The 12,923-nt window shown below is 32.4% G+C and overlaps 1 protein-coding gene across 4 annotated transcripts in view; it reads left to right on the forward strand.

The window, feature by feature from the left end:
* Positions 1–12,612, forward strand: part of LOC140446435 (uncharacterized) — a 63,797-nt gene extending 51,185 nt beyond the window's left edge. For 3 of the 4 annotated variants that reach the window (XM_072538990.1, XM_072539000.1, XM_072539003.1), the window contains exons 6-10: positions 3,717–3,894; positions 4,765–4,929; positions 5,151–5,463; positions 10,546–10,689; positions 11,953–12,612. In XM_072538990.1, the coding sequence (XP_072395091.1) occupies positions 3,717–3,894; positions 4,765–4,929; positions 5,151–5,463; positions 10,546–10,689; positions 11,953–12,337 (1,185 nt within the window). In that variant the 3' untranslated portion in view covers positions 12,338–12,612. The remainder of the gene's footprint in view (positions 1–3,716; positions 3,895–4,764; positions 4,930–5,150; positions 5,464–10,545; positions 10,690–11,952) is intronic. The other variant, XM_072538995.1, reaches the window with a different exon arrangement.
* The last annotated feature ends 311 nt before the right edge of the window (positions 12,613–12,923 follow it).

A 12,923-nucleotide genomic window follows, 5' to 3' on the forward strand; every position in this document is an offset into this window, starting at 1 on the left:
CTCCTTGTTTCCTGATCCCATCTTTCCACCTCATCTGTGGTCTGCCTCTTGATCTCTTTGCATTGTATGGACGCCACTTTCCGATGGCATTGTTCCATCGTCCATCTTGGAGACGTTCATTGTGTCCAGCCCATTTCTATTTCAGTTTTGCTGTTTGTTCTATCGCGTCTACTGTCTTTGTTCTGGTTCTGATCCACTGGTTACGTTTTCTATCTTTAAGTGATATACCCAACATTTGTCTCTCCATCGCTCTTTGTGCCTTCCTTATCCTATCCAAATTGGCCTGTGTAAATGTCCATGTCTGTGCTCCGTAGGTGAGCACCGGTATTATACAGGAGTTATATACCTTGCTTCGTAAGTACAGAGGGATTGTTTGATTTTTTAGAACGTAAGAAAGTTTGCCGAAAGCTGCCTATCCCATTCTTACTCGTCTCGATATTTCGGCTATTTGATTTTCTCTGTTAGCTCTGATTGCTTGTCCTAGATAGATATATTCATTTACCTGTTCTATTTTTTCTGTTTGTATTTTTATTGCCTCTTGGTCTTCCGTGTTTGTCATTACTTTTGTTTTGTTGAAGTTAATTTTTAGGCCTTTTTGCAGTGATTTTTCATGAAGTTTATTCAGCATTAATTCTAGTTCTTGTCGTTCCGAGGAGATCAGGAGTATATCATCCGCATATCTAAGGTGATGTAGGTACTTTCCGTTAATACATATTCCTCTGTTTTCCCATTCTGTTGATTTTATTATATCTTCGAGGGTCAAGGTAAACAGTTTAGGTGAAATTATATCGCCTTGTTGGACTGCTCGTTTAACTTTTATATTATCCGTTATTAATTAATAACAAATAACAAATAATTAACTTGATAGATTTTTTTAGTTGTGAGATATGAGCCCACCAGTTCAGTAGATTATCTATGGTTATTCCCAATAGTTTAATAGTCTCTTTGTTATCTGGATCATTATGTAAATTACTTGCAGATATAACTAAATTTTTATCAGATTTAGGTTTTAGTGTGTTTGCAGCGAACCATAAATCATCATTATTTTTCCTGATATAACGTATGTCGTATTATCCGCCAACTTGTACGGATTTGTACAAAAATATGAATTTAGGCAGACCGTTGACATATAAACAAAAGAGGTCCTAACCTTCTGGGACTCCATGTTTTACGGATAAAAAATCTGAAAGATGACCTTTAGATACTACCGCCTGGTCTCTGCCACATAGATAAGAAGTTATAAGCTTAAGAGGAATACCTCTGATTCCATAGTAATTTAATATGAAGAGCAAAATGTCGTTTCAAGCGCAGTCCAAAGCCTTCGACAAGTCGCAAAGAGAAATTGCTATGCGAATCACCTCGCTCACTACATTAAATAAAGCGTTCGTAGTAGAACGAGCATTTCTGAATCCATATTGAGAGTTGTTAAAGTAATTATTTGACCCAAAATAGGAATAAAATTGTTGTTTGATAACCTTTTCAATCACTTTCTCAAAAGTAGAAATAATGCTTACAGGTCTGTAACTGTCAGTTTTTACGGAATCATCTTTTTTGTAGATAAATAGCACTTTTGAGTATTTTAGTACTTCCGGAAATACTCCAGTTGAAAGAATTAAATTAATAAGATAAGTGAAAGGTGTTAATATTATATTAGGGAAATACTTAGGGTTAATATTATATTATTAAGGAATTAATAAGATAAGTGAAAACTATTTAATAAGTTTCTTTTAAAATTTTGCAATTAATTTCGCGAACGTTCCTACAATTAGAATTACTAAGAGAATTTATTATTTGAGAGACATCTTCTTCTACAATGGGACCAAAAAAAAGACTTGCTCGAAGAAAGATAATTTCTATAATTGAAGAGGACATCGACATTAATAGTAAGAAGGAATGTTATTATATTCTCTGCAATTGTAGTAAAAAATTGGTTTAATATTAGTAAAAAATCTGGAGGTAGATCATGTTGTACCGAACTGGATCTTGTATTGTTTCTTTCAAAATTTACTATTTTGCAGCAAGTCTAGGTTTATTATTGGAGTTAGTAATAAAATCACAGTAAGCTGACTTTTTCGCATTTTGTAATTGCCGATTATATTCAAATTTTTGTTGTTTATATACTTTGAACAAATCGGGATCCTTAGTGGCATCTGCAATGTATTTAATAAGAGAAAGATTAGATCTGTAAGACCTTAATTCATTATTAAACCATGCACGGGTGTTTTTTCAGCGGTTTGTGGTACTTTTTTTAGTGGAAAATGCTTTAATATTAAGTTTTTATAAGTTTCGGTAAGAAAAACTGTCAAAAAATGAGGATCATTTTTAATATCATAAAAAATGTCCATCTTTGTACTAGCTAGCGCACATTTAAGCTTCTGTAAACCAGAACAAGTAATAAACCATTGGAATAATTGATTATACTAAAATCACAATCAAGATGCACTATAAATAAACAAACCAAGACACGTTAAATATTACAAGGAGCACTCTCAAATAATGATTTACAATGTATATACATTGTATAAATCCCAAATCATGATTCACAAAGTTTATACATTGTAAATCATGATTCGGGAGTGTTCCTCGTAACATTCAAGTGTCTTGGTTTGTTTATTTCTAGTGCATCTTGATTGTGATCTTAGTATAGTGTCAACAACTTTATGCACAGAGTCAATAAATAAAAATTAAGCTCGATAGTCAGAAAAACAAGGTTCAAATACGCCCACTCTGTAGATATTTTTAGAAAAATTTGTCATTATGTTGTCGATGAAACTACTGGACTGGGATGTGATTCTAGTATATTCGTTTACAGTTACTTTTAGACCAAAAGATGTTAATAGATTTTGAACGTCAAACGAAGGGTCAGATTCTATTTCTAATTTTTTATTAAAATCACCAAGTATGATCAGTTTGTCTTCTTTAATAATCAAGGATGTTATGAGATTCTCAAAATTCACCAAAAACAAGTCAAAGTCACCCTTACCCTATCTGTATACAGTTAAACTATTGGTTTTTATTGAAGGTACATAAATTGTACAAAACTCTGAACTTTGCTCTACATTATATTCATTTAGATTAAGAGAAGAATACATAAGATTTTCCTTTACATAAATTGCAACTTGATCTTCTAATTTGAAAGTTCTATAATTTTTGCTTAAGCAAATTACTTTTTTAAATAATTTTTTATGGTACATTAATAACAATGAACTTAATTAAAAATTGTTATTTATTTCCTCCTTTTTTGTATGTATTCCTATTTGCAGCAAAGATAATAAACAAAAATAATTTTAACCAGTCGTATCTAATATTATTACTAAAGTTAATTATTATTACTAAAGTTATCACACAATTTTTTGAGCAAAAATCCGAATGCCACCTCTCACATCCAAATGTAGTCGTTTTTTCACAGGTTCGCACTGGCCTAAGTCTTCTTTCAAGCTAGAGATACGAAAGGATGACTTATTTGTCATAACAAACGCATTAAAATTGTCAGTGTCAATAAAACACCCCAAAATCACAATGTTACAAACTTGAATATAATGACAAAACTGTTTATTAATTTAGAAAAAAATGTTTATTTTCCAACAACTATTTAGTTCAAGAAGTTTTATCTCATCGAAGGTAACACAGAATCTTCAATCACAACGATGAAGACCTACATTTACTTACTTTTGTCTAATATTTTCGACCATTATTATTAAATTTTATCGTTTCAGGTTCACACCTTACAAAATGCACTGGAAGAGAAAGATAAGTTCTACAAAGATGAAATTGTAAAACAGCAATCTATAACAGACCAAGACATTTTTGAACTAAGAAGATTGATGGATAAGCTAGATATGTCACATCACGACAAATATGAGAAGTTAACCCAAAAACATGAAGCGGAATTAGGTATTTTGTCAAAATATTATATTTATCTTTATGTCTGTTCTTTTTCTTTATGATTGCTTTGTATTTTTTACCAATTCCTCTGATTTTACCGATTTGTATAAATTGCCGATGTTGGCTATTTCAACGTTATTTCTTGTACTGCCCTATAATATATTCTAATACGGCCCTAACATATTTCTTTATTAAATATGCCTCTTTACTATATTTACTTTATTGACAAAAAATTCGAGTTTTGCTAAATGTCTTTTAACGTTTTTATTTCCTCATAAATCAGACCCTTTTATAATATTCTACGAAACATTAAGCGAAAAACACACCTAAGCGAAAAAACAGAAAATCTACACTCGCTTAAAAATCTCTATAAAAGCTTGTTCATTGCTACAATATTACCATGACCTCGTTCTCACTAGGACAATCATACCTCATGCTTTCTAAGAATCATCTCGTCTTCCTCAGTTAAGACCATTATGTGGTCCTTGATAGTTAAAAGAACCATATCGCACCACGCTCTCAATGTATTAAATATACATACTCGACATAGCAAAGCAGTTCTTATAACTTACCTAGTTATTTTAAGACAATTTATTGTAATAAAAGTGTTTGATTAACTATGATCAAATAAAATAAAATACTCAACTCGCAGTCTACAATATTTCTTCAACATAAAACTGCACCTTGCTTCAACAAAGATTGATTAATCGTCGTCTTTTGTAATCAACCAACATAGAAGTTTTGGCTCTCGTCTTATTATTTAATAACTCTTGTTCTTCTTGTCTTCCATCATCTTCTTTGTCTTATCGTTATTTTTCTTTGGATATTTCTTTTTATCTCGGTAAAGCATTTTTATTAGCATTTTGAAATCGTTTTTAGAAAGAATGAAGGAAGAATATGAAAAGATGATGGAAGATAGGGAACAATATTGGAAATCAGAAATAGATACACTAAACTCAACGATAACAAACATGAGGCTACAAGTAGAAGACGAAAACCAAGAAAAATTAAAAGTTCTTATACAAAGTCATCAAAGTGAATTGGGTAGGTCATTGTGAACATTTTAGTTAAAATTTTTAAGGTAGTACGGCTTTTGGTTACGATTGCTATAATTTACTAATCTTTTCTTTGTCGTTTTTTTATTTTGGTGTTGTTTTTTATTTAGTTTTGGGCTGTCTGATTGGATACTAACCATATAAAATTTAAAAAGCAACCTGTTGCATGATACCCATTCTTGTATAAAAATCTCAACATCATTTTTCTAGAAGAACAGTGGGAGAACCTCATTCAACAGAAAAAGGAAGCCATCCAATTTCTGGAAGAGAAATACATAGCCAAATGTGTCCAGCTAGAAGACCAACTTAATCAGCTCCAAAAATCTCACAGTGCCCGTGAAGTAGAGCTTTTAAAGACTGTAGATTCCCTCAAGAACGAAGTGCAAAGCAAAGAATCTATCATACAAGATATGCAGAGTAATATGGATATGCTAGAAGGTGGTATCCAGGTGCTGAACAAGGAGTTAGCCGAACAGAACGATGTCATGATGAAGGAGAAGAAGGAATCCGAACAAAAACTAAGGTAAGTGTCAATCATTTACTAAATTATTCATTTTCATGGGTTTTACGGTCCTAGATGGGCTTCGATTTGTTTAGACCTATTTTTCCATTCGGTCCGATTATATGCAGTTTAGTGCCATCAGTTCATCTGAAACTTTTTTAAATTTCCTCGAGTTTTACTGACACAGTACATATTGCAGAGCAGCTTTAATTTGCTCTAGCCAGATGTGTTGCCTACTCTTCTTCTCATTGCGCCGTCTCCTTTTGAAGGTTGGCGATCCAAATGGCAATTGTAGTTTTGGAAACTGCTGCGCGAAAGATCTCTGCGGATGAACGGTCGAACCATCTCCTCAGGTCTTTCAGCCACGAGTTCTGGCGTCTTCCTACTGATCTTTTGCCCTGTACTTTTCCTTCCAGTATAACTTGAAGTAATTCATATCTTTCGCCTCTCAGCACATGACCCAAGTATTGCATTTTCCTCTCTTTGATTATTCTTAGTAATTCATATGTTGCCTACTATAGGCGTTTAATTTTTATTACAGTAACAACATCTTTGGCTTAGGCTATTTCGGTTTATTTATTGTGTAATTCAAAGTTAAATTCACGACGCCAAGTTTTATCATCATTTATTGGGCCTTTTCTTTTAAGTTTATAAATAACGTTTATTCAACTCATGAAATCCCCGAGGACCGGAAGGTCCGAATTCATAACTATAGCAAAAAAAAAACAACGTCCCAAACACTGTAGCGACAATGGACTTATGAGTCATACCGTGAAGTTATTCCTAAGTATTATCGACAGTAGAAAACGGAGTAAGTGCGGAAAAGATCCAGATGAAACGCAGATTAGTTTTAAAGATGGATTGGGAATTAGGGAAGCACTTTTTGCATTGCATTCGATACAGTACATCATGAAAATTTAATTAAAATATTAAGAGATGATGCAGTTCAGAACTGCGATATCTGAATGATTAAAAAATTGTATTGTCGTCAATCAGCGACCACTAGAAATATTGGGATATCGACAGAAGAGTGTAAGATTTAACAGGAAGTCAGAAATGTTGTGTGATGTTTTTACTTTTGTTTAATATATGTATATTCAGATAGAATCTTTAAACATGTTTGTAACTTTGATATTTCACTCTGTATTCCATGTCCTCCAAATTTTAACATTTCTACAGTTATTGTATCACATCTTGGGGTCTTGTTATTTTTTTTTATTTCATCTTTTATTTCTTTTTCTGTTGGTGCATATCGGTCTGTATCAGCCTTTGTTTATTCAACAGTTCTTCGAAATATTCTCTCCACCGTTTTAGCACTGCTTTTTGGTCTGCTATTAACTCACCATTTTTCACTTGACGTAATATTGTTCTTAGTTGGAAATCTTTTTTCTCAAAATTTATTTCCTTAGTATTTTTACTCTTTTGGCCCCTTTCTGTTTTAACGATATCTGTTGTACTTTGCTTTCTAGCGTTAGTTTGACCAAAACTTCAATACTCTTAGCTCTGTTATTGCCCTGATTTATAGTAACATTACAATTAAGAGCAGTTATGCATTATTTGATTATTGCAGTTTGATCGTGTTTCGACCTACCTTTATACCTCTATTATATTTACCCTTATCGTTAAGATAAAAGTCAACATTAATATTAAAATCAACATCAAAATTATCCAACTTACCACCAAATCACCATTATTTCTTTTAAATTAACTATAACTATTTTCACCCTCAATATGGACGACCTCTCCATTGTTGCAGTTACGCAACTGTATTTAAATATTAGTAAAAGATTAACAGACTTTTTGTTAGTTTTGATTCTCCCCGTATATTTAGCCATGAATCCGCGTACAACAATAAAGATGCTACAGAACATTAAAAGGTTGTAATACATTGTTGCAGAAAAAGAATATCTTTTCATCCATTGTATATTACCAAAGAACAATAAAAAAATTAATGGCATTCGTTAAAAGTGCAGATCGCTGGATTATTATCGCCCACACGTAACATCAGCTTGTACAAAACAACTCTTAGCCCAGCGGCTGTATCACTCAGCCAGTACCAGTCAGTATCAGTCAGTAATAGACAGTCGTTCCATCCAATGGGAGTGGAGGTTGCTCAGTAAGTTACAGACAGTTGTTTCAGCCAGGCTGCTCAGTCAACCGAGACGGGTTCCAACACTGACTAACATACAGTCCATTAGGGGTGGAGGCTGCTTTGACATTAACAATACTTTTGTTCCTGACCTACCAAGAGGACAGGGGTCTTCGCTACATGGTAGCATTTCGCTATCTTTACTTCACGTGGTAAATGTTGCGAAATCGTATAGTTGTGCGGAACTATTTAATATTGAGTCACGTTAAACTTTAATCAGAACATTTTACGTTTATTTAAGCACGTGTTTGCTATATTGTATAATAGTTGTAGTTTTGTTTTACATTTGTATCTATATAATAGTTTATAATATATTATTTATCTTATATACAAAATCATCTAATTGCGTTAGATTGATAAATTTATGTGGCAATCAGCTGTTAAAATCATTGTTCTTTCCTGTCATAGACAGGCAGTTTGGTTTGTGTGATATAGATATCCATAATTCCTCTCGAAATAGTTAGCTTTCAAAACAGCTGTGTTTTTACGGAAATTCGTTTACCTTTTTTAAGCTCATTTCAACTACAAATAAAACATGGGCTTTCGTATCACATACTATTTAAAGTAGATATTCATATTTCATTATATCTGAATAAATGTATGTTTATGTATATTTGTCTTTTGGTTTTACTTGTTTTTAAATAGAATGTTATATAGTCTACTCGCTTATTATTTTTATATAGTGATAATACATACCCAATGCGAAAAGGAGAAGCCAGCGAGTTCGAGATTGAACACATATATTCCCCCTCCCTTTCTGATGGCTTTCATGTTATATAAAGTTATATTGTGCACAGAAAGCAACTGTATTCGTTACTGTTACTATTAAGGATACTACCGGCAGCCGTATCGACAGTGTATCGATTTATTTTTGTATTCTGTTTTCGGTAATGTCTTCTTCAATTGCTGTTTTCATTTTCTTGTTTCTCCGTCCAATTTGCTTTCGTTACTTGTTTTTTGAGTTTGCTGTTTTCGTTATTTTCGTCGTTCTTTCTGTATTAATGTCCATTGATACATCTTCCTACGAGAGGGACCTATCACCATATTTTCTAGCTTTATTCTTTTTTAAATCTTCTGTTACTATAGCTTCATTTTTTGTTTGCAGTTAATTTAACGTGAATAATTTAGCCATTCAGAAGTAATTTGTTATAACTAATACGTACATTTTGACCTTTTTGATGCTTCTTTTTGATATTTGCGAAGTTCCTTTCTTTGAATTTGTATGTCTTTTGGATAGTCTTCATTTATCAATATTTTTGATACCAAGTCCTTGTATTTCTATAATATCTTGATCTGTATTTAGTTCTACTTGCAATTTTCTTGAAATTTCTGATACCTTCTGTTTAATTTGCTTTCCTTCTTCATTTTTGATCTCTTTTATTCCTTGAATGATCAGATTCTTTTTTTACTTCTCTTTCTAATACCTCTACCTTTTTTTCTTGAATTTGCAGTATTGTTTGAAGTTCTTGATTCTTTTCGTTTATATCTCTGTTTTCTTCTATTAGTTCTGCCACCTCTTTAGTAATTGTGTTGATTTTGTCTTCCATTATTATGTTTTGTTTTTCCAGTAGATCTAACTTTAACAGTTTTTCAATAAAGGTAGTAATTCAAAACAGATCGCATCAATTTTTGCACAATTTTATGTTCCATTTCTTTACTACGTAGAGTTTTAGTGTATGGTCATCTTTATTGTAGCGAACCGCGATGACTGTTTCGAACAAAACACAATACAAAAGTTAATGTATTAAAATTGATTATATTAAAAACTTTTGCTTTAATTTTAAACAATACTTTAATAATTTTGAACTTTTCCCTGTATTATACGAATGGAATTATATTTCTGAGCTTCCTTCTCCTTAACCTCTTCTTTGTATCTATAGGTATAGCGCCTGACAGATCTTTAATTGAAATATAAAGTGTTCATACCCAAAATAATATTTTTTCCGAGAAAGCTCTTTTAAACCTAGTTTTTTATAGCAGATGACCACACAGAATTAGCTATCTTATCAAAACACTTCTTCTTCTTCTTCATGTGCCTTGTCCGTTCCGAACGTTGGCAATCAACATGGCTATTCTGACTTTGTTTGCGGCAGATCTGAATAGTTCAGCAGATGACAATCCGAACCATTGCCGCAAGTTTTGGAGCCACGAGTGTCTTCTCCTCCCTGGACCCCTTCTGCTGTCTATTTTCCCTTGGACGATCAGTTGTAGTACTCTATATTTATTGTGTCTCATAACGTGACCCAAGTATTCCAACTTTCTTTTCTTTATACTTATTCCTACCTCTCTCTCTTTACCTATCCGGCGTAGTACCTCTTCGTTGGTTACGTGCTCAGTCCAGGATATACGTAATATACGTCGGTAAGCCCACATTTCGATGGGCTGAAATGGATGAACAACCAATACAAAAGAGTACCCAATTTTAAATAACTATGTTGTTATATTACTAAACAATTAAATCCAGATAAAGAGATAAAATGTGAAATTAAGTTGGCTCATGCAACTTTTATGCGAATTTCGTTTTTGTCAATTCCTATAATTGTTAGTATCTCTGATATTGAGAGTTCTGCAACAGGACATTTAGCGCAAATAGTGCTTCTATGTTCATAAGTGCATCTCTAAGATGATAGTTCAGATAACCAAATAGACAACTTACTTAATAACAAATTAAATATAATATATAGTGGATAATAACAAAAAATAAAGGAAAATGATGAGAAGAGATGAGAGATGACGAGTAATTACAGGAGATGTCCAGAAATGATAAAATTAACACGAAATAAAAAAAAATTGTATAAATTACAAAAAAAAATAACAATATCTTGTGAATTGGTGTCAATTTTTTAAAACTTATATCTTATTTTTTGTTCAACTATTTTTTGATTGACCTAAAAAATTGTGTTTATATTTTTTTTCAGCTATATTTGCTAATTTAATAATGATTTTGTTTTTAGAAATATTTTGGTTAAAATTGCCAAAATTCAAGAGGATAACGAGAAGGAACAAGAAGCATATAGACTAAAGTTTATTAATTCTCAGAAGAACTATCAACAATCCATAGACCACATGCAAAGAAAGTACCAGTGTCTAACAAAATTGTGAGTATTCGTTTAACTCCATGGGAATATTAAGATAATTTAGATACATAATTCCATAAAATACTCACCTACTTAGTTACTTCGTATATTTATATTGTATTTTTTACCGGGATTAAAATTTACCGGCGTTAAATATGATGAAGAATGGTAAGGCAGTAGGACTTGATGGAATACGGTGGACGTTTGGAATGCTCTAGGAGAGGAAGAATATCAAGAATGCTCTTGATATTTTGTATGTATGAGGAAGAAAAGATGCCCAATGCATGAAAAGAGAGCTTGATGGTATATTTGTATAAAAATAAACGGGACATTCAGGACTAAAGGAACTAGGATAATTAAAGTTAATGTCGCACACAATTAAAATTTAGAGGAGAACAGTAGAGCAAAGATTAAGGAGAGAGACGTCGATAGAAAAAGAACAGTTTGGGTTTATGCCAGAAAGGAGGACAACGGATGCCTTGCTTGCTTTAAGACAGTTAATAGAGCAATACGGCGAGAAGAAAAGGGAGCTACATTTATAGATCTTGAGAAGTTGCATACGGTTTACAGTTCCTAGACAATAGCTATGGAGATGAATGAGAGATAAATGGGTTCCTGAGAGGTACGTAAGGCTTGTGAAGGATATGTATAAGTACTCTATTTATACAATGCTCTTTGCTAGTAACATAGTACTAGTAGAAGACAGCAAAGAAATGTTGAAGGAGAAGTTAGAGTGTTGGAGATGGGCTATTGAAGAGGGACGACTTACGGTTAGCAGGTCGAAAACGGCGTATATGTGGTTGGTTGAAAGAAGAATAGTTGGGGACATAGAATTGCTTGAGAAAAAACTAGGATGAGTAAAACAATTTAAATACCTTTGCTCCTACATAACGAAAAATGCGACACTAGATCGGGAAATTGCCCACAAGATACAGGCTGGTTAGTTTAACTGGAGGTTTTAAACTAAACAAAAAACAATTTTTATATTTAAATTATTATAAAAAATAATCCTTGTATCGGCATCATTTAGTTTACCATGTAACTTACGACCTAGAGATGCATAGCAAATTATAGTATGCGAAATCGGTCGTCGGTGGTAGAATAAATTGATTGTGAGTAAGTCTTATTCTACTTTCTTTTGCCTATTATTTATATTTTCTATTCCATTACAACAGTTTATTTATTGAGTGGAATTCCTATACATATAGAATATGTATTATTTCTTCTATATGCAGTTTTCCGGAAGCCCTTATTAATTTATTTTATTTTGCGTCTTCATTTTAGATTCGAGGAAGTCAGACAAAGGTACGAACGTAGAGAATCCCGTCAAGAGGACATAAACACTATCTCAGATCTCAAACAGATAATTACCGAACAGGAAAAAGACCTTAACTGTCTCAACGAAGAAAAACGTTACTTCCAAATGAAGCTGATGGCTTTGGAGCATTCTTTCGACCAGAAGGGTTCCTCAGAAGACGAATCTCTCAAGGACGATTTGACAATAACGGAATCCAATATGACTGATTTGTCTTACGAATCAAGTAAGAATCATTTGATGCAGGATGGTCACGAATTAGTGCCCATGTCTGGCCCAATCGGCTTAACTGACCTAAGTCAGCAAGTCAGTTATATCTCCATTCCTCCCACGATACAGGAATGCGACGAATAATGTTTTTTTTTCTATATTTTATGTTAAGTTACAATATTGCCCATGTACATCTCTAGAATTAAATAAATAGTTTTGTTTTTAATCTTGGATAAAATATTATTTACTTAAAGTAGTTTATTAGAATTTTGTATTTGTTTATTAGATTTTTTTTTCTTCAAACGACTTTTGTCTTTAGCTTTTTCTTTCAGACGATTGAGTTGAGTAATTTGAGGTGTACATGGGTATCAATCTCACTTATTTATTTGTATATCTTTGAATAAACCACTATTTTATAATGTTTAATTATTATTTATGGTACATTTAATATATACCTTTGATAAAAAATGGCAAATAAAGTAATTGAGATAAGCAAAATCCTTAGATTGAAGAGAACGCAAAGCATAGAGTTAAGTTGTAGACCCCTATAGTTTAGCTTTATTGGAGAACCAAGTTTTTTTCTGCCTATTTCTGGTCTGTTTTTTCAATCGATAATATTTAGTTTGTTTAAGTTCCTTATTATTTTTAACACTTTTCCTTTGTACCTTTTGCATGTTTCATTGACTTCGAAAAGGTATGGGACACAAACAGATATCTTAAGCTTATCAAA

This window comes from Diabrotica undecimpunctata, chromosome 1, assembly GCF_040954645.1.
Source record: "Diabrotica undecimpunctata isolate CICGRU chromosome 1, icDiaUnde3, whole genome shotgun sequence".
Taxonomy (NCBI): domain Eukaryota; kingdom Metazoa; phylum Arthropoda; class Insecta; order Coleoptera; family Chrysomelidae; genus Diabrotica; species Diabrotica undecimpunctata.